The sequence below is a fragment of the Sus scrofa genome, chromosome 1 (genome assembly GCF_054392235.1).
Source record: "Sus scrofa isolate SSC_HxYL_T2T_F1_AM1 chromosome 1, Sscrofa_HxYL_maternal_Yorkshire_Landrace_v2.0, whole genome shotgun sequence".
Taxonomy (NCBI): Eukaryota; Metazoa; Chordata; class Mammalia; order Artiodactyla; family Suidae; genus Sus; species Sus scrofa.
In genome coordinates this window covers 234933966-234952690 of record NC_139383.1, presented here as the reverse complement: position 1 = coordinate 234952690, position 18725 = coordinate 234933966, and the positions used below count along the sequence as shown (strand labels likewise).

Genomic DNA, 18725 nt, shown 5'->3' with positions numbered 1-18725 from the left:
AATAAAAATTAAGAAAAAATCAAATACCATGAAATGCAAGCAGCAAACAAACACTCTTTGAATCCTTCAGAACCTTTATTTTAAATGATAAGAAATATCTATATCTATGCTACAAAATTACCTGTAGAAACATGAATTTATCCAGAATGTGTAGAATAAGGAACGAGATAATTTTAGTTAAGAGAATATTACACTGATAAAATTTACTTACTGTTTTATATCACAAACAAATTGATCGTCTCAGGCTGCAATCGCCTAAGTGTTATGTTGGCAGAACTGACTGGAAAAGTAATATTAAATTTTCAGAGTATCTGGGACTAATCTTTGATGGAATGTGTTTGGGTTAATATTTCCCTTAGAGTCCAAGTTGTCTTTTAATTATACATCGATTGTGAATTAGAATATGCTGAAATACCCCAAATACCAAAAGCATCTAATAGTTCATTTTATTAACAAATGAGTTGACTATTTAAAATATTGTGATGGTTAGGACGTCATTTTACAACATATAGTTTCAGCATCTCTCTTGTACACCTGAGTTGTTATTCAATTTTTTTTTTTTTGGTGGGGGGGGAACCATTTTGAAACTTTCTCATGTGGATGAGCTATGAGTAAATGGTAGCTGATTGTTACTTTATTCAAGATATAAGAGCTATTCATTTGCCAAACATTTGCAGAGAATGCTGACCTACTGCCTTCTGTGTCATTTTGTTTATAGAAAGACAATAGTTATATTTTATTTACTTGCCTTGCTGGGTTGGAAGAATCACCCCTAATTCATTTTCCTCCAATTCTAGCTTTTTTACCTCTGATTTCACCTCCTCTTGTGCTCCTCTTTTTCACTCTCCTTTTCTTTCTTTCTTCCTGTATTTCTTACTCTGACTCAATAGGAACGTATGTGTATCTGTGCCGATGGGACTCACTTATGTTATGTGACTTCCCAATGAAAAAGTAGTCTTGATCCCAGTGCAGAGGGCAGAAAAAGCCACTTCTAAGTTCATCAAATTGTTCACATTCATTGTCCCTGCTCTCAGGGGTCTAATAAAGGCAAACCATGACTCATAAAGATCCAAGTGAGCTGTAGAGAGTCCAGGAAAAGGAAATAAAATTGACAGGTTATAGAGAGCACAGACAAAATAGTTGCATTTTTGTTTTTTTTAGTAAATCTTTGAAAAAATTCAACCACTATGGCATATTTCCCCCTAAACTGAGGGGCCAGAATACACATAGGATTTCTCAGGCTCTTGAATAATAATAGTTTGTTTTTCAAGTGTTAAATTATTTGGATCAGAAGTGCTGGTTTTGGTGTATAGGATTTATGGCATGGTTTGAGGGACATTTTAATAAATGTTTATTATTCAAAGGCGATAATTTAACAGGAATGATGTTAGGCTCTCATAAAAAGAAGTAATTGAATGAAATATTGGTGATCAGTGGTGAAAATCCCCCTAAAATTCATTAAAATAGAAGTGTTGTCTGCTCAGCTTAAGTAGTTACAGTTTTCACAGCTAACTTCTGCCCTGTTTCTTCCATTTTATATAAACAAATTCATACGTAATAAACATCAAAAAAAGAAACCTTTTCACATCAGATATCAGGTAGCAGAAAAAAGCAACTAACATATTATTAAAAATCCTTACCACTTCAGAATTCTATCAGAATGCAATCATTTAAAAAAATAGGATTGTTGCATTTTTGATAAAATGGCTGTCTATATTCCAGAATAAGATTGAAGTGGTGCAGTATAAATGTCAAGGGAAATCTTAAGAAATTTACTGGAAATAAATAAAAATATAAGAATAAAAGAAATGCTCTAGATCTTATGCCAGATATTTTATCGCAGTAGCTTAGTATCTAAACTGATAGATAATATAGTTCATCTTATTTCCGTGACTCTGGCTTTCAGAGGAGCACTTTTAGAAGCTGAACATTCTAATACTACTGGAGCTATTTTATTAATAGAAGTAGTATACATCACAGTTGTTATTCATCTTCGAAGGTGAATATTCCCTTGCAATGTGTAACATAAAGGCAAATTGGAGCCCTAAAAATAAAGAAGAAAGATTAATTTGCTTTAGGTTCTGCTTCTAGATATCCTGAAACATTTACCCAAGTCTTATCTCTTAACTATACTTTAAAGATACAAGGCATGTATTTTTGGATTTTGAGTTCAACATAGAGTCACACACACATAGTAGTTTCTCAGTAAATATTGATGGAGATGCATTGGTCATGATGAAACTCAGACTTCGGGGAAAATAAACATTGTGGAACAAACGTGGTAAATCTTGTCTAGTTCACAACTTTACCACAACTTCTTCTCGACTCATATTATAGAGCTTGATCATACTATATTGAAATCATACTATATTTTTTTCCCTCAAAAAAATTGAGGGATTTTTTTTTAAACCAAGCATTCTGAATATAAAACTATTTTCTTACATAGCAGTTCAGGTTGGGAGTTGGATGTGAAATTTCTACATGTTGGTTATGGAGGCAAGGAAATACCGCATGAGAACAGGCCCTTCTCTAACCCCTTTGAAAGATACATGCTCCCCCAACTGAGTGATAGAACTAACCTTGATTCTTTTAAGTTTACATACCTTCAGCTCTGTTTAATCAAATCTTTCAATGAATAGATCAAAACAACAGACTTGGTAAGGAATAATGCTATGAATACTGAGATGGTAACAGTTTTTTTGCCTTGCCATTAGACATGAAAATGAATATTGTTCAGCACTTAAGGTTAACTACTTCTCCATGATTGTGTATTATTCCTGCTGCCTTTTCTTCTGTTGACCAGGATCCTACACTTTGGTCAAACTAAGTTCAAGACTCCCTTCCACCAAGACAGCTTCCCTGATCTCACCCATGATATCATATCCCTGATTATAATTCTCCCACACCCATCTTCTTCCCAAGCTGAATTAAAAATTTCTTAAAATAGGGATTAAATTGTTTTCTTTGTTGTTAACCACTAGCCTAATATTTTTGCATGACCGTGAGGCATTGACATGTCACTTAAACTCTCTAAGAATTGATTTATTCATCTCTAAATGGACTATAAAAACACATTCTCATCTGTCTTTGTACAACTTCTATGAGCATAATCATAATAAAAGTAATTGTAATTTATTGAGCTCTTATTTGAGGAAGCTCTTTGTGATTACATGTGTTAGTCTTCTGAGGTGTATATTATCCCATAAGGAAACTAAATAAGGAATAGAGCCAAGATCCACTGTCTCCATAGCCCATACTTTTAACTAGTAGTATACGCTTAATGAGTAATATAGGGAGTTACCATTGGGCTCAGCAGTAGCGAACCTGACTAGAATCTATGAGGATGCGAGTTCGATCCCTGGCCTTGCTCAGTGGGTTAAGTATCCCGCATTGCCATGAGCTATGGTGTAGATCACAATGTGGCTCAGATCCAGCATTGCTGTGGCTGTGGTATAGGCTGGTGGCTACAGCTCTGATTCAACCCCTGGACTGGGAAGTTCCATATGCTGTGGGTGTGGCCCTAAAAAAAAGTAATATATAAGAAAATATATAATGATATTATGTTTTAATTGTTAGTTGAGGTACCAGCAGATATCTTATGCCTATTAATTGAATGCAAAAGTAGACTCAGTGAGAGTGACCAGAGCCCTTTTCTTTGTCCCTGCCTATTAATTGAATGCAAAAGTAGACTCAGTGAGAGTGACCAGAGCCCTTTTCTTTGTCCCTAAATACTCTCAATTTGGAGTGAAGATTATGAAAGTGTTACCAGTATAAAGTCAAGAAAGAAGTTCTAATGAACTATGATTTTCATATGACTCATTTCATACTTAGATTCTCTTTTTTTTCCATCTTGTCTTTTGTCTTTTTTTTAGGGTCACACCCACGGAATATGGAGGTTCCCAAGGTAGGGGTCCAATTGGAGCTGTTGCTGTCAGCCTACGCCAGAGCCACAGTAATGCCAGATCCGAACCACATCTTCGACCTACACCATAGCTCACAGCAATGCCGGATCCTTAACCCACTGAGTGAGTCCAGGGATCGAACCTGCAACCTCATGATTCCTAGTCGGATTTGTTTCTGCTGCACCATGACGGGAACTCCCATACTTAGATTCTTGCAAATGGATTAGGAATGAGATCCTAATGTGTAGCACTGGGAACTATGGCTGGTCACTTACGATGGAGCATGATAATATGAGAAAAAGGAGTCTATACATGTATGTGTAACTAGGTCACCATGCTGTACAGTAGAAAATTGATACAACACCAGCTATAATGGGAAAAAATAAAAATAATAAAAATAATAAAATAATAAAATAAAAATAATAAAAATAATAAAATAATAAAAAATAAAAATCATTATATATACATAAAAAAAAGAAAACAATCTGACCAGAATTGTTTAAGGTAACTGAACAGCTTCAGAAGCCTTTGTGATTTGTATTTTCCCAATTTAGATTAACAAAGCACATGCCAAATGAAAAATCTAGACACGATCACAAGAAAAAGCACTTTTCATTTTAACTTGAGGATGAAAATTGTGTTTGGTTAGATTTCCAACACATCATCTTATGTGGTTATTAAATTATCTTGACATTCAGTGATATCTTCTATTTTCCCTAAACTGCATTTATTCTCAGAATTTTATAACCTTTAAGAATTGTTACATTTAATTGGAAAGTGTTCTTTTGATAATAATTTTTATATTTTAAGCCAAGAAAAAACAAGTTTAAAAACGCAATTGCTTGATAATTCTGGTATAATTTTCAACTTAGTACATTTTCACTTACTTCTAATGCACACAAAATATGATTTCACATTGTAAACTCAGAAAACATCCAAGTAGTGTCCTTGCATGGAGTTTATTGAATTTCTATGGCTAGATTAGATAAGATATATTTGGAAGACGTGAGAGAAGACGTTGAGAGGAGACCCACCCAAGTCTGTACAGTTATAAGGGAGGCGATGCTACCTAAAGCTGGACCATACTCAGATTCAGGGCTACCTTCAATTACATGGAGAATACAGTTTCAGTGAACTGAACACAATGAGATGAAATAACTTGCCCAATTTACGTAACCAATAAATCGTGTAGCTGGGATGTAAACCTAGGCCATCCACTTCTCAAGATCATATTCTTACGTATTATGTGTATTACTTCTCCATATAAGAGCAACTATCATTTATTTGAGTTCATATGCATATCACTTCATGAGTTTTATATGTCATTGAATCCTTACAATGCCCCAATGAGGTGGTTATAATCATCATTCATCTCCATTTACAAATGGAGACACTGAGACACAAAAAGTAAATAACCTGCTTATGATCACCTGCTTGACAAATGTGTAAGCATAGGAGTCAGCTAATCTGCCGAATGAGGAAGGACAGTGTTTGAGGGTCAGACTGTGAGGAGAATGGAGGATGGTAGTCATAGCCCCAGCGGAGAACAGGAACCAGAGTTGATCAGAGCCCATGGATGGAATGCCAGGCAGTTCAGAGGACCCAAGGGCACTAGAGGTCATGAAATTACGATGCTTCAGTGAACAAGGGAAGAGAAGACATTTTGAAGTCTCAAAGAAGATAATCATAGTACACTATTATATTAGTTATTTATCACTGTATAACTCATTACTCCAAAACTTAATAGCTTAAAATACATTCATTATCTCACACTTTCTGCAAATTAGGAATTTGTGAATGGCTTGGGGTCTGGGTAGTTCTGGCTTGGGGTTGCTCTTAAGATCATTGCCATGATATCGGTTGTAGCTGCAACATCTGAAGGACTGCAGTGGGGCTATAGCACCCACTTCTGAGATGACTCACTGGGTTTCACCACATGGGTGTCCCCAAAAGGCTGCCCTCTTCTTTTTTTGTTTTTCTTTTTTCTTTTTAGGGCCGTATCTGCGGCATATGGAGGTTCCCAGGCTAGGGGTCTAATTGGAGCTACAGCTGCCGGCCAACAGCCACAGCCATGGCAATACCAGATCCGAGCTGCGTCTGCACCCTACACCACACCTCACAGCAAAGCTGGATCCTTAACTCACTGAAGCTAGAGATTGAACCCACAACCTCATGGTCAGATTCATTTCTGCTGTACCACTACGGGAACTCCCCAAAAGGCTGCCTTCTTAACATGGCAGCTGACTTCCCCCAGAGTAAGTGGTCTAAGAGAGAACGAAGAGGAACCCTTTTATAACCTAGTTTTGCAAGTCACACACCATTATTTCTGTTTTACTCTTGTTAGAAGTGAACTACTGAATCCAGCCAGACTAAGAGAAGATTTTTCAAAGAATTTCTGGACATATTTTAAAATTCACCCACATTGATGCATGGTAATTTCTAAAGCAAGTAATTCCTTTCAGAACTCAGGGCCTTCTCCCACAACCAGTAAGCCCTGTGTCTGAATGATACATGGTCCCCCTCAGGACAGGACAGAGGGAGATGAGCCTATTCGAGTGAAAAGCCTAAAATGAGGACGGTGCAGCTCTCTAAAGCCCAGGAGTTGAGGAACACATTTTCAAAGTTCTGCAGGAAGATGTAACTGTTCCTCCCATGGATTTTATTGGGAGTCACGCAGCTAAAGTATCTGGGCACTCTTTGGAGATGGATTCCCCGAGTTTGCTATTTTCTTGTTTGGATTGCTGAGCTGAGGAGCTCTGGGTTTCAATATGACCCTGCTTTATACCTAGACTTACAACTGAGCTGCCTGAATAGGAAATAACAAGCCAGTATCCCCACTAGCTCAGGCCTTGCTATGATTTTGAGGATACAGAGGGCCTTTCATTTATTTACTAATTTTTATTTCGCTCTCTCAGTCCCATTTTCCTCTATCTCAGACACAGAGGTTGTTTCTCACTTCTCCGCAATAACCCCGTCATCCCTCCCGGAAACATACCTGATCCTAAGAGAATCTTGCCATTCTTGTTGTCTCTCTCTTTCCAAAATACAAACCCCATTTGGATGCCTGCTGGTGCCTTTTCCTAACCTCTATCTACTGTACAGGTCTAGAGGGCGCATGTGGAAATAATCTGATCAGCTGTCAGAAGGATTTTAATGTCCAGCTGAGCCACTGACCAACAGCAAAACCAATCATAATATCCTTTATAAATTTAAAATCAGGCTTGGTCCTCTGTCTTCCTTCTAAATGTCTCCTGGCCTGTATTGGAATTTAAGATCTAAATGGGATATAGAGAAAACAGTGTGGTTAGTGGGGCAAATTTGGCCAAGACACTTCCCTTCTCTGAGCTTCTATAGTTTCATCTTTAAAAGAAGCATGAGGAATTCTCTCATGGTGCAGCTGTTTAAGGATCTGGCATTGTCAGTGCAGTGGCTTGGTTTGCTATGGTGTCATGAGTTCAGTCCCTGGCCTAGGAACTTCCACATGCTATGGGCGCAGCCAAAATAAAATAAAATAAAGTGGAGTTCCCATGTGGTGCAGCAGAAATGAATCTGACTAGGAACCATGAGGTTGCGGGTTCGATCCCTGGCCTCGCTCAGTGGGTTAAGGATCCAGTGTTGATGTGAGCGATATAGGTCACAGATATGACTTGGATCTGGCATTGCTCTGGCTATGGCATAGACTGGCAGCTGCAGCTCCGATCGGACCCCTAGCCTGGGAACCTCCATATGCTGCAGGTGCAGCCCTAAAAAGACAAAAGACTAAATAAATAAATAAATAAAAATAAAATAAGCACGGAATGGATTAATCCATGTAAAAGTGTCTATCACAGTGCCTGGCATACAATAAGTGGTCAATGAATGCTAAGTTTTCTTTCTGCCTAAAATTATAATCATAACGTTATTAGGAGGAAAGGAATAAACTACACATCCCCTAACCTATTATCATCTGGGCAGGTTGATACATACCTTCACCAGGTAATAAGGTCTGGGACTGAAGAAGGCCTGTGACTGATGACTTCACAACCTGATTTAGCTCAATTTAGTTATGTTCAGGAAAGGAGTCACAGGTACCCAAACTGACCTTGCATTGTGGAAAGCACAACAAAATGGAAGAGATCCCATGACATGAGCAAACTTTTTTTGTAGCCAACAGACATGGAAGGTCATTGTTCTGTACTAACTTGTAAAAAACATTTTTTTTTCTTTGTCTTTTGAGGGCCACACCCATAGCATATGGAGTTTCCTAGGCTAGAGGTTGAATCACAGCTGGAGCTGCTGCCCAGATCCAAGCTGCGTCTACAACCTACACCACAGCTCATGGCAATGCTGGACCTTAACCCACGGAGCAAGGCCAGGGACTGAACCTGCGTCCCCATGGATACTAGTCAGATGCATTTCTGATTTGAGCCATGGCAGGAACTCTGCCAATGTATTTTTTAAATACAGGCTGTCCAGACTCAATTTTGAGATAGAAAGCCTTCAGAAATTCTAGTCAATTCCTCTACCTTACAGATGAGAAAACTGCTATCCAAAAGTTTCTTTCCTTATCTATTTGAACATTTTGAACATTTATTGTGAAATATTACTTAGATTCAAGATTATATCTCCTCAAACCCATCCAATACTTACCACATACATTTCCTAGAGAAATTCTGAATGAGTTGTGAGTGAATGAATGAATAAATTCAAAGACTTGCCCAAGGTCACAAATTAGTACTTAGAGGAACTATAACTTAGAATCTCATCTCCTGACTTCCCACTAAGTACTCCTGGGTGAGATCAGAACATGCTTGAAAATAACTAGGAAAACTCAGGCAGGTATCATAGATCAGCTCCCAAAGTGTTTAAGCTCATCCGTGTAGAATAAATGCAGCACACTGGCATGTGAACGGGTTTGAGTTTTTCCACAATGTCTCTAATCAGTTCTCTCCTGGCAGCAATAGTGACCCTACAAGTGCCTTTTATAAAAGCCCTCCAAATCATTAACTCCTTGAACAGTTTTTCTTACATTCCCTTTTGTTGCAGAGTAAAGGTATACAGAGCCCTTGGAACAGGCCACCAATCAGCCAGTACAAATTGGTGTACAATAGATTAATGAGAGAAAATTTCTCTTAGATACCCTTGAGGGACAAATGGAAAAGGCAAGATGTCATTCCTTAGAGGTAATGGCCCATGATACCCAAAGAGCATCAAGTATCTAAAATCTATTTCTAAGCAAATTTCCTCTTTGGGTATAGATACCACTGTAGTTACCCACCATGAAAAATCACTTGGTATGTAGGCCTTTCAGACACCAGTCAACCTTTCTCAACCCAGATTCCTCCTTTGAACTGTAAAACACAGAAAGTGATTGGAGTGACTCTCTTCTCAGTACTTTCAAGAATGGTACACGACCTGGACCACCCTATATTCTTAGGAGAGAAGATGATCCATTACACAGAACGAATACTGCAGGGCATTAGGACTTGATTTTCTCAGGAAACACTGACTCAGAAACACTGGCTCAGTGTTATTATAATCTGTATACCTGTATGTCACAAACATGTCACAGTTGTTCTTCCTATGCATATGTGCACACGCACACACACACTTCCAAAAAAGCCCTCTTTTTAGGAGCTCTTAACAGTGAAGGTGGATGCATTACCTCCAGGATTTTGTCAGAGGGAAAAAATTCATTTGTATTCGTGTGATATGAAGACATTATTTTTTCTATTTGAAAAACATAATGGGAAGATCAGCAAATCTTTTGTAGATATGCAAATGGTAACTGGAACAAAAATAGACTCTTGGTATGTTTGTTATGAAGAATATTAAGTGCATACTGTAGGCAAGTGAAACCAAAATGCATTCCTCTGAAGGATTTGGGAAGTTATTTCCAACTTTGCTATTAGTCAACAAATATTTCCAGAACATCACTGTCTTAAATGACCTAGGAAGGTATGAAAAGAAAAAACACTGCATATTTTGCCAACTGATTACTAATTTTTTCTTTACTTATATTGATTGATTTAAATCCCTGCATAAAAGAAAAGTCAGTGATTTGCCTACCGTCGTTTAATTTTGTTCACCAGTTTGCAACTGAAAAGTGAGTTTATAGATGGTAAAATAAAGCAGAACTTGAGAAGGAATTCACATTTATAGATTTCCTGCTAGGAGCCAGGCATGGTGCCAGGACTTTGCATATAGAATCTCATCTAACCCCCAGGAGGTAAGTGTTTTTATCATTTCCCTTTTACAAATTAAAAATGTGAGACTCAGATTCACACAGCCATTGACAGAACTGGAATTCAAATAGATTTGCATGGAGTTCCTGCTGTGGCACAGTGGATTAAGGATCCAGCATTGTCTCTGTGGTGGCCCAGGTCATTGCTCAGGTGTAGGTTCGATTTCTGACCCAGGAATTTCTATATGCCGTGGGTGCAGAAGAAAAAAAAAAAAGAAGAAGAAGATTTCCGTGGCTCATGTTCAGGATCGTCCCAGAATTCAGCATACCTTCCTCTAAAGATGACTGTAGAATAAATTAGGATATTTTACTTATTTTCAGAGTTACAGTTATTCAGTAGACAGAAATCTCTGCCAAAATATGACCACCTTTAACTTATCTTCACGTACGATCTAAAGCAGTAGGGAGCAGTAAGATGAAGAAATTAAAATTCATGAGTGACACTATAAACTTGACCTTCTTACTGTGGCTAATTCAAATGTACAGTATTCCCAAAGAGCTGGCATTTCATGTTCCAAAAGAAAAGAAGGTCAAAAGTCAGAAGACTAAAGCACCAGTGTCCTTAGAATCTGTGGTGAGAGCAACAGATATATAGAAAATAGTCTGATGATTTAATTACATTCTTTTAATCTCAGATAGTGGTGATACGTCAGCTTGGCCCAGACTCATTTTCACTCCTTTATTCATTTGAAAATGTTACTTTCAGTGATAGCCTTTAGGTTCTCAGGAATGAGAAAAAATACCCTATGTCTCAAATAGGACAAGTGTCTGGGGTTCACCATCACACATAATATAATACTGTGTATACTATGCATAGTGTAACACTAGATACACTGTCTCATGCCCCTTACAGAACTGCTTTGGGGTTTCCTTCTTCTTAGCAGGCAGCCTTGAGGAACTGCTGTTATGAAAGAAAGAACAGTAACCTAAAGCTTTTGTGTGTGTGTGTGTCCAAAAGTACAAAAAAGAGGCACTTTAAGAATAGCAGAAAGTCTTTCTGCAAAGCCTCTTTCAACAAAGCATTAATATTTATTAACTTGCACTCTTCTGTAGAATGAATGTTTTATGATCAAAAATGAGTAGCAACAAATGGGAATTTTAACTACAAGCAACCTACTCTTCCAGTGATAAAGAACTCAGGATGGAGTTAGCCACCCTGTCTCTCTGTTTTGAGAGGACTCTCATTCACTTATCTAGACAAAGGAGTAATTGAATACTGCTCTATGTGATTACTGGAAACAATACTCAAAGTTATGGGCTTCCTTTATCGATAAGAGCCAACTAGAATGAAGCTATGAATTAATGTTATATTAATGCTACATTAACAAACAGGGACATATATTAAAAGGGCTGAAGGATATTTCAAAAGCTCAGAATTACCCATTTTAAATTTAGATTAGATCAATTCCCAAACAATTCTGATAAGAGAGTGTTTTATTTTTCAACTTTGAATAAAAGTGTGTCTGTCTCAAGATTTTTTAAATGAATGCATTCACTATTTATTGAGTAGATTCTGGGAACATAGAAATGTGGCATTTTGATATCAGCATCAAGGTCTCAAATATGACTTTTATGAGATCTTTCCTATTGACAGCTGCTTTTACTAAATCACTTTGTAATTCCTTTAGCAAACTGCTCAATCTTACTATAGCTTTTCATGGTGAGTTACTACATACTTAAAATAAACAAGAGCATCTCAACTCTATAATTAATGTATACAATGCATAAAGGCACAGAAATAAATACCCCTTAGCATTTGTTTCCATCCTGTCAATTTCAGTGAGTCAGTGCAGAGATCACTGTGTGGTAACCATGTAACAATGAGTTTGTTGAATATTCCTTTTTCATAGTCATGAGTGATATTTCTACCTAAATATTTTAGGAGTAGATTTCCAGCATATCATCTTGATTCCATTGTGTCTAAGCAGTCTGGGAAAGGAGAATAAGCGTAGATTTTGGAATCAGGCAGACCTGGGTATGAATTCTGAGTCTGTGTGTACCTTATAGAATTTATTTAACCTCCATTTCTGTTTCTTCATCTACTAAATAAATATAACAGCATCTATGTTGTAGGATTGTTGCAAGGAATATAAATGATGTTATATAAAGCAACTAGCTCCACAATAGGTTTTGCTTTTCTTTTTGTATCAAAATCTAAAAGGGCACACTAAGAACTGTTCTGTTTTAGGTAGCATAATTTAATAGGAAATTAAAATTACACAATGAAAAATAAGACAGGAATAAACATTTTGGACCTTATATTTGTCTCATGAGACAGTTATTTTATATTCACCATTTCCACTTAAAGTGTCTAATAAGAGTGTAGATTTTTAAATAACAGGCATTGAAATTGTATGGGCTTGACAGGAAAGACCACTCCCCTCCCCCACCCCCATCCCCTACCCTCCAGTATACTCCAGAGGCATAATTGCTCTTCTGTGCCTATTAGAGTATGGGCGTGATGAAGAGGATACAGAAAGAAACAAAATAATTATTTTTGGTTTATCAGCATAAAAATGATAACCTTCAAAAATGAGATCCTGCCTGTTTAGCACTGGGAACTATGCCTAGTCACTTGTGATGGAACATGATAATGTGAAAAAAAACAAGAATGTATACATGTATGTGTAACTGGGTCACCATGCTGTACAGGATTTAAAAAAATAAATTAAAGGTAAAAAAGAAAAATGAAACAATCATTCACCTGTTAGTTTTTGAGTACAAACTCTAGTTTCTGCTTGAATCCAGAAAAACAAATAAATACATAATCTTTTAAGCAGACTCTTGCTTTGAATGGGACATGTACTGTAAATCTTGCTTCTGCCCAGAGTAATATTAGGAAGAGTATATAGACTATCCTTTCACTGTACCAAAGAATTGATTTTCCTTCTCTCTTTCTTTCCTGCCTGTCTGGTTCTCACATTTTGCTCTTTTCTCTGACTTCTGCCCCTTGCTTTTGATATTTTGCAGGTTGTCCGGCCATATCAGACCATGTCCAATCCTATGAGCAAGCTCACTGTTCTCAACAGCATGCATTCCCACTTCATTCTGGCTGACAATGGGACCACTGGAAAATATGGAGCAGAGGTGAAACTCAGGAGACAGCTGGAAAAGCATATTTCACTCCAGAAGATAAATACAAGTAAGTTGGCCGCTGTTCCCACTCATGCTTCACAAGAAATTATGCTGAAAGTCAGTAAACGTGAGCAAATTTCGAACACAGAAAATATTTCTACTGGGCTAGAGATTAGAATTAGAGGAAGTCATCTAGAGGAGGATGATTGGAGGAGGCGTGAGAAATGATTACACAATTAGTGAACTCAGGCTCATCTATTATACATGAAAAATTCAACTGCATCTGGGGTTTGTAAATGCAGATAAGCTTTTCTTTCCAAATTTTTTTCTACATCCTTTACACAATATTCTAAGAAGGAAAAGCACCCTGGAGATTTTTTTTCCTATTTATTAAGCTATTTTTGGTAGCTAAAAAAAGAAAAAATTCAGGTTTTGATGTTAGCATAGATCTGGCTGTGCAAAGGCATTTCAAGGGAGCTGACATTCTCTAAACTAAAGCATAATATGTAACCATCTTGATGAAACTTTAATTCCGTCTCTAATTTTATGTATGTATTCATTCACTGTCTCTAGATACATACATATTTAGATATATGTGTATATTTATGGGTACCATGTAATACATTGCCCATAGTTACACTAAAATTATCTCTTAAGTACTTATGTGTTCCATGTTGTATTTATTGTGTACCCATTTAATAATAAAAAGGTAGCATTGTAAAAACAGCAATGCTTTCCACATCACTAAATGGCTTGCATTTAAATGTGATGGAGGTATGAAAATAATCTACTGTCCTGCCTCACAAAATAAAATTAAATTTGTTTTCACAAAGTAGCACATGCCTTCATGGCAGGCTCAAACTTTGTGGTAAATGTATGTTCCATCAGAGAAACTTGTGTTTAATTGATTGAACTTTCAAAGCCTGCAATTCCAAATAACAAAAGATTTTCTTTGGCTAAATAAGTTTTCAGAAGTCCAGTGTAATATGATTCAACATGTACAAATGGCTTTTCTTATCTCTCATCTTTGCTCTGTGTCTGTTCAGAATGGATTTTCCATAATATCGCCACCTTCCTCCCAAAACTGGAATATTCAGCGTATAACTTCTCTTTCCTAGACTCTCTCTTCTGGTTCCACCTTTTAGGAGCTATTACTGTTTAAGCAGTTTCATACTTCATCTTTTTCACAGAGAAGTCTGGAATAATAAATTTTGGTGTAGATCTGAAGTCAAAATTGTATTAGAAAACTCTCTTGTATCTGAGAGAGAGAGAAAACAGAGGATCATCCAAAGGTAAACATCTTTTGGGGAAAAAAAGTAGAAAATACTAGAAAACTAGCCAGAAACCAGCAGAGATTGAAATTAACATAGTAGTATGGCCAATGGGTGCTAGATTTTATTATTCTGAAATTGAATTTTATTACCACATTTGATAGAAAGGGCAAATCCTATATAATTAATGTTATCTATTTAGGTTTTTATAGGTCAGAGCCTTACTTTTTTTAACACTGGCAGGTTAAGAATGAGCCCCAATAGGAGTAACCTGAAAGCTAAAGGAGATGGGAGCAGGGTGGATAAAGGGAAAATGCAGGGTCAAATTCACCGCTTAGTAATGAGACCAAATTTGTCCGGACATATAAACCATGTTATTGTGCCAGGTCCTAGTGGAAGCTGGGCCACATGGAGGGCTAGGTGCGTGGTTGCATAAGTTATTCACCCAGCTAATGTGGTGCTAGCAGGAGTTAAAACCCAGCCAGGGCTCTGTTTGCCAAGCCATGTGCCTTATGGGCCTGAGAAAAGGATACTTTTTTCTCCCAATGGTCATCCCAGTGGGGGCACCCTTTTGTCATTCCCGTGCCTGGGGAAGCGCCTTTCTCCAAAGCTCACAGGGGTGCTGTATATGGGGTTGGCTCTGCAGGAGAGGCTCATGGACAGTAGCTGGGCCTCAGTGAGGGGCAGAGCCTAGCAGAACAGTCAGAGAGCAGACAAAGCTGATGGTCAGGGAATCCGGGATGCTGGAGGAGCCAAGACTCTGTGCACATGCATCAGGCCACTCATATGCCACTGGACCCTTGTGAAAACCCCAAGGCAGGTAGTGTCATGCAAACACATTGACAGGTGGCATCCCACTCAAGGGTCCAGGGCTCAGAGTAGGAGATGAGCACAGACCCAGGAACCAAGCTGAGGCACAAGATTGAAGAAGCTGATTTGAGACTCTGAAATGCTCTAAGTCCACAAACAGGATTAGGCCTTAGATCTGGGGTAGAGGCTGAGCCCCTAGGTTGGCTTAATTAATAGTGGCTGAAAGAGGGTGGGGGCAAAGGGAGGTAAATATTCACTGCCATCATCATAACTTGTAAACATAACTTTCTTCCTTGCTTTGGAGACTATATTTGGGTCTTAATAGGAATCCATGGGATCCCTTCAAGTGCAGAAATGAGATGGGAAGAAGCGAGGTAAAGATGCCCAGAGAGATCACTGAGGTCATTAAAAGGCTCAGGGCCAAGCATTTGCCAGGAGCTATAGTGAATGATGCCATAAGTTAGCTCTTCTGCCACTTCTATCCTTGAATCTAGTTATGGGACCAGCTTGTCCACAGCTTCCAAGGGACTGTTTCAACTGTAGCATTCAAAGTCCCATGTCCCTGGGCCCCTCCATCCCAGGAAAACTGAGATTGTGGGTCACCTTCCAGGTGAGACTCATGAGTCATTAGTTCTATTTCTCTTTTATTTCATTCACCCTACAAAGCTGGGGAGGGGGGGTGCGGTGAGCAGCAAGGGCCTCAGAGCTTAAGGAGTGACCCAGGCTTCTGGAAACTGAGAAAGATCTTGAGATCCCCATTCAGTTACAGCAAAGCAAAGGGCCCACTAGGAAACTAGAAGCTTTCAGAATAGGACTGACTAAGAAAGAAGGGGGATAGATGCCTTTGGAATGGATAAGCAATGAGATCCTGCTGTATAGCACTGGAAACTATATCTAGTCACTTATGATGGAGCATGATGGAGGATAATGTGAGAAAAAGAATATATATGTGTGTGTGTGTGACTGAGTCACTTTGCTGTACAGTAGAAAATTGGCAGAACACTGTAAACCAGCTATAATGGAAAAATTAATAACATTTAAATAAAAAAAAGAAAGGGAAAATGCTGACCTTGTTAAAACAGGAAACAGTGGAAGTAAGAATATAAACCTTTAATGCAGCCCAACTTTTTAATCTGAACACTCTTTTTTTTCTTTATATCATAATTAGCAATATCATAGATCTTAACAAAAATAAATTTCTACTCTATAACCATTCTTAGAAAATCCCATTTACTTCTTAAGCCCCTTCTTCAAAAGTTTAAGATAGCTAAAATACAAGAGGGTACTTCAATTTTGGGAAGGTCCAATTTAGTCTTCTGAAAATTAGATTCCCCCACCATGATACCACAAGAATAGTCTTACTACCTGTTAGACGTAGGCTGCCCCTGGGGATGTCTGAAGGCACTCAGCATTTTCATCATTAAAGTGCCATTCCTCCTCATCACTCAGGGGTGTCCTATACCATAGGTGTCTTTCCACAAGTCTGTTTTCTTGCAAAAATGACAATCTTCTGAAGAATATCTTCCTTCAATATTAAGTGAATCCTGTTCAGGAGACCTTTAAGCCTTTTCTCATCCACATGCTAACTATTAATAGTTATGCGTCACAAGCACCAGCATCTTAGGCTCTTTTCAGGACTCTAGCATCTAGTCTACCATCCATCCTCTCCCTCCACTCATTCCTGCCATCAACCCTCCTTCCTGAAGTATTGTCATTGGTTACTGAAGAACTTCCTTGTTGTTAAAGGAGAATCCTTTCAGACATGAGCTTCCTAGGAACATTCTTCCATCTGCAATTTTCTAAACTTCAAATGTCACTTGCAAAGCCTCAACTGATCCCCATCATGCCTTTAGTAGACAAATATTTCCTGAATTCCTATTATGCAGCAGTCATGGTAAAGGTATAGAAAGCAGAAGTAGGCAATTCATGGAGCTTAGTCAAGAGGGGCAAAAGGAGTAATACGTAAATAAAGAAATGGGTAAATATATGACGTCTGGTAGTGAAAGAGCTGTTAAGAAAAATAAAGCAGAGGAAGATATATATGTGCGTCATGTGTACATATGTCTGCATGCAGGCACACATGTGTGTTGGGAGAAGAGTTTAGATTAGGTGGTTAAAAATGGGCTCTATGAGGATGTGATGGATGAGGAGAGACCTGAATGAAGTAAGGGAGCCAGCTCTGGAAAGAACTCTCCAGGAAGAGTGAAAGCAGGAACAAAGACCCACGTATTTGATGAAGAGCATGGCCTTTATAAAGAGTTGGATTTTATCCTAACAGTTTTGATCTGCCAAGTCACAGGATCTCCCGAATGGTTTTAAACATCACTCTGCTATTGTGTGTGGAGATCAGACTGAGATAGGGGGCAAGATTAAAGGCAGTTTCAGTAGGCCATTGCCATAATACAGGGGAGAGATGACAATGTTTTGAATTAGGATGGTAACAGAAGTAGTAAAAAGTAGTTGGGTTCAAGTATATACATATACATTTTCTAAACTGATCTTTTTTTATGTGGCAAAATATATATAACATGAAATTTACCATCTTAACCATTTTTAAGTGTCCAGCTCATGATATGAAGTACATTTACAGTGTCATGTAATCATCGCTACTATACATCCCCTGAACTTTTCATCATTTCAAACTGAAATTTTATATGCATTAAATACTAACTCCCCTTTATTCCCTCCCTCCACCCCCTGGTAACCACAGTTCAACTTTATGTCTATGAATTTGCCTACTTTGGGTACCTCATGTAAGTGGATGCATACAATAGTGGTCCTAAAATATTTTGTAAGTAGAGCTCAAGAGGACTTGCTAATGAATTGAGCATTCAGGATAAGGAATAGACACATCAAGGGTGCTGCATGGTCATCCTTACATCAGTGTATTCTTAAAAGATGAGGGCTGATGGTAGCCTCTAAGGAGTAAGTTTTTACAGAAAAGGAGAGGGAGTTAAGGATCAGTGTCTGAGGAGTTGGTACAAAGTCCTTGAGAGTAAAGGACATGATGAGATTCAGGGCACAAATGAAGAACATGGCCCGAGGTAGCACAGGGAGAGTTTCATCCTGGGTAGCAGGGGGAAGGCAGAATATATGGGTGCAGATGTGGATAGGGTGGAGCATTTTCTGCTGGGAAGATCAGGTAGTTCTCTGTAGATGCCTTCTATAGCTAAAGAAATAATACAGGAGGTCATCAGCTAAGAATGCGGATGGGGAGGAGGTGTAGAAGGTTAGGGAGAAAAAAGGAAAAAAAAAAAAAGAGTAGAGGCTGGGAGAGTGAGCTGACTAGGGAAATGTGGGATTGCTCACTTGGCATGTGTGGCCATAAACTTATAGTGGCATGAATCATCAAGGTTGTGTGCTTTTTTCCCAAGCATGTTCACCTTGAGTAGCGGAATAGGCATAGAGTTGGGTTGAGAGCCTGTTGGGGTTTTGCCAGGCAAG

General features: G+C 38.2%; 1 protein-coding gene across 37 annotated transcripts in view; it reads left to right on the top strand.

Annotated features, from left to right (window-relative positions):
• The window catches only part of TRPM3 (transient receptor potential cation channel subfamily M member 3), an 845347-nt gene that overhangs the window by 582818 nt on the left and 243804 nt on the right, over positions 1-18725 (top strand). For all 37 annotated transcript variants that reach the window (XR_014822585.1, XR_014822584.1, XM_084987411.1 and 34 more), the window contains exon 6: positions 13096-13267. Coding sequence is in view for 35 of the 37 variants with exons in the window: in XM_084987411.1 (XP_084843537.1) it covers positions 13096-13267 (172 nt within the window). In the remaining 2 variants the exon portion in view is untranslated. The remainder of the gene's footprint in view (positions 1-13095; positions 13268-18725) is intronic.